This window comes from Heptranchias perlo, chromosome 44 (genome assembly GCF_035084215.1).
Source record: "Heptranchias perlo isolate sHepPer1 chromosome 44, sHepPer1.hap1, whole genome shotgun sequence".
Lineage (NCBI taxonomy): Eukaryota > Metazoa > Chordata > Chondrichthyes > Hexanchiformes > Hexanchidae > Heptranchias > Heptranchias perlo.
Genome location: NC_090368.1, coordinates 3,091,598 through 3,095,455, shown reverse-complemented (window position 1 = coordinate 3,095,455; position 3,858 = coordinate 3,091,598). Strand labels below are relative to the sequence as shown.

The 3,858-nt window shown below is 61.9% G+C and overlaps 1 protein-coding gene across 1 annotated transcript in view; it reads right to left on the bottom strand.

Moving 5' to 3' along the window:
* The window catches only part of LOC137306677 (tanabin-like), a 20,321-nt gene extending 18,741 nt beyond the window's left edge, over nt 1–1,580 (bottom strand). The window contains exon 1 of the mRNA XM_067976020.1: nt 774–1,580. Within this exon, the coding sequence (XP_067832121.1) occupies nt 774–1,580 (807 nt within the window). The remainder of the gene's footprint in view (nt 1–773) is intronic.
* Nucleotides 1,581–3,858: the final 2,278 nt, after the last annotated feature.

The following is a 3,858-nucleotide window of genomic DNA, read 5'->3' as shown; positions in this document are numbered from 1 at the left end:
ACGCACTCACTCACACACCACACTCACACACACCACACTCACTCGCACACACACTCACTCGCACGCCACACTCACACTCACACACACCACACACACTCACTCTCACACACACTCACTCGCACACCACATTTGCACACGCACTCACTCACACACCACACTCACACACACCACACACACTCGCACACACACTCACTCGCACGCCACACTCACACTCACACACACCACACACACTCACTCTCACACACACTCACTCGCACACCACATTTGCACACACACTCACTCACACACCACACTCACACACACCACACTCACACACACCACACTCACACACACTCACACACCACACTCACACACACTCTCACTCGCACACACACACCACACTCACACACACTCCACACACTACACACACTCACACACACTCACACACCACACTCACTCACACACCACACTCACACACACTCACACACCACACTCACACACACTCTCACTCGCACACACACACCACACACACACACACCACACACACACACACACACACACACACACACTCACACACACTCTCACTCGCACACACACACCACACTCGCGCACACACACACACACACACTCTCACTCGCACACCACACTCGCACACTCACACACACACACACTCACACACCACACTCACACACACTCACACACACACACACTCACACACCACACTCACACACACTCACACACACACACGCTCACACACTCCAACACTTAGCTGAATTATCGATGAGCTGACGAACCTGGAACTCCTGTAGTCCCTCCTGCTGGTTCTGGCTCTGCTGGGAGAGCTGTCCCTCTAACAGGCCCTTCCTCTCCCTCAGTGCCTCCAGCTCCTGCTGCAAGGCCTGCAGTTTGAGTTGATTCCTCCTCCTCTCCTCCCTCGCCTTCTCCTGCCTCTCCCTGGCCTCGGCCAGCGAGCGCTCCATGTTGGCCAGCTCCTTCCCGTAGATTTCCAGGGAGCCTGCCCACAGCTCGCTCAGCTTCTGGGAGTAATGGCCCAGGTCTTGGGGGCAGAGGCTGGGAGCCGCGACGAGGGGGCAGAGGGCCGGACTGGTCAAAGACCTCGCCCTCTCCTCTTGCAAGCTGCCCCTCTCCTCCTGGTGGAGAGCCTCCAGGAGCTTTAGCTCTCCCTCCAGCATCAGCACCTTCCTCCCCAGACCGGCCCGTCCCCTCTTCTCCTCCTCCAGCACCTTCTGGCCCTCCGCCAGCTGCCTCTTTGCCCGCTCCTGCAGGGACACCTCGTCCCGGCACCTCCCCTTGGCCAGGCGGACCTCCTCCTGCAGGTTCTCGCACTCCAGGGCCACCCGGTCCCTCTCCCTCCACCTCTCCCCCAGGCTCCCCCTCAGGAGCTCCAGCCCCTCCTCCAGTTCTGTCCGCTCCCCCCCGCTGGCCGGGCTCCTCTTCAAGGTTTCTATCTCCCCTCGGAGGAGGGCGTTCTCCTGCTCGAGGAAGCTCACCCGCTGGAGGTAGGACTCGAGGCGCCCGTTGAGATCTCGGAACTCAAAGGACTCGTCCTCCAGAGGCCTTTGTCTCACTGTGGAATCCATTTGGATCTCAGACTTAACTCCTGCCTAAACTTTTTCTCTCTCTTGTCTCTCGTCTGTGTGTGTCTGAGCACTGGCTGGGATTCTAATCCATTTATACTCAGCCCCTTTGTGATAGTGCACTTAGACCAGCCCCTCGCACTCTCTCTCTCTCTCTCTCTCTCTCTGTGCGACGCAGCCCAGTGTAAGGGTCAGCTCCTTGCTCACTCCCCTCTGACCCTGCCGCTGCTCTTGTGACAAAAGAGGCCTCTCCCTCCCCTGTCCCCTCCTCTCCTGACTCTCCCTCCCCTGCTCCCTCCTCTCCTGACTCTCCCTCCCCTGTCCCCTCCTCTCCTGACTCTCCCTCCCCTGTCCCCTCCTCTCCTGACTCTCCCTCCCCTGTCCCCTCCTCTCCTGACTCTCCCTCCCCTGCTCCCCTCCTCTCCCGGCTCTCCCTCCCCTGCTCCCTCCTCTCCCGACTCTCCCTCTCCTGCTCCCTCCTCTCCTGACTCTCCCTCCCCTGTCCCCTCCTCTCCTGACTCTCCCTCTCCTGCTCCCTCCTCTCCTGACTCTCTCTCCCCTGTCCCCTCCTCTCCCTCTCCTGCTCCCTCCTCTCCCTCCTCTCCCTCCCCTGTCCCCTCCTCTCCCTCCTCTCCCTCTCCTGCTCCCTCCTCTCCTGACTCTCCCTCCCCTGTCCCCTCCTCTCCCTCCTCTCCCTCTCCTGCTCCCTCCTCTCCTGACTCTCCCTCCCCTGTCCCCTCCTCTCCTGACTCTCCCTCTCCTGTTTCCCTCCTCTCCTGACTCTCCCTCTCCTGCTCCCTCCTCTCCTGACTCTCCCTCTCCTGCTCCCTCCTCTCCTGACTCTCCCTCCCCTGTCCCCTCCTCTCCCTCTCCTGCTCCCTCCTCTCCTGACTCTCCCTCCCCTGTCCCCTCCTCTCCTGACTCTCCCTCCCCTGTCCCCTCCTCTCCTGACTCTCCCTCCCCTGCTCCCTCCTCTCCCGACTCTCCCTCTCCTGCTCCCCTCCTCTCCTGACTCTCCCTCTCCTGACTCTCCCTCCTCTCCTGACTCTCCCTCCCCTGTCCCCTCCTCTCCTGACTCTCCCTCCCCTGTCCCCTCCTCTCCTGACTCTCCCTCCCCTGTCCCCTCCTCTCCTGACTCTCCCTCTCCTGCTCCCTCCTCTCCTGACTCTCCCTCCCCTGTCCCCTCCTCTCCCTCTCCTGCTCCCTCCTCTCCCTCCTCTCCCTCCCCTGTCCCCTCCTCTCCCTCCTCTCCCTCTCCTGCTCCCTCCTCTCCCTCCTCTCCCTCCCCTGTCCCCTCCTCTCCCTCCTCTCCCTCTCCTGCTCCCTCCTCTCCTGACTCTCCCTCCCCTGTCCCCTCCTCTCCCTCCTCTCCCTCTCCTGCTCCCTCCTCTCCTGACTCTCCCTCCCCTGTCCCCTCCTCTCCCTCCTCTCCCTCTCCTGCTCCCTCCTCTCCTGACTCTCCCTCCCCTGTCCCCTCCTCTCCTGACTCTCCCTCTCCTGTTTCCCTCCTCTCCTGACTCTCCCTCTCCTGCTCCCTCCTCTCCTGACTCTCCCTCTCCTGTTTCCCTCCTCTCCTGACTCTCCCTCTCCTGTTTCCCTCCTCTCCTGACTCTCCCTCTCCTGCTCCCTCCTCTCCTGACTCTCCCTCCCCTGTCCCCTCCTCTCCCTCTCCTGCTCCCTCCTCTCCTGACTCTCCCTCCCCTGTTCCCTCCTCTCCCTCTCCTGCTCCCTCCTCTCCTGACTCTCCCTCCCCTGTCCCCTCCTCTCCCTCTCCTGCTCCCTCCTCTGCTGACTCTCCCTCCCCTGTCCCCTCCCCATCCTGACTCTCCCTCTCCTGTTTCCCTCCTCTCCCTCCTCTCCCTCTCCTGCTCCCTCCTCTCCTGACTCTCCCTCCCCTGTCCCCTCCTCTCCCTCCTCTCCCTCTCCTGCTCCCTCCTCTCCTGACTCTCCCTCCCCTGTCCCCTCCTCTCCCTCCTCTCCCTCTCCTGCTCCCTCCTCTCCTGACTCTCCCTCCCCTGTCCCCTCCCCATCCTGACTCTCCCCCCCCCCCGCAGATCCCCCCCGCTGGCCCTGTCACAGTGTGATGGAGCTGGTTTCAGCCACTTCTGCCAGCCGCCTTGTTTCAGTCGAGGAGCTGCTCCCCCCGCACTGCATTCCACCTCCCACCCTGGGCTGTCAGTGCAGACACTCGGCCTCTAAGATCAGTTCACTCACTCAGTCAGCAGCTCCCCGGACTGCAAACTTTTAACTTGTCATCTTACTGTGGTCCCGTCCCCAGACA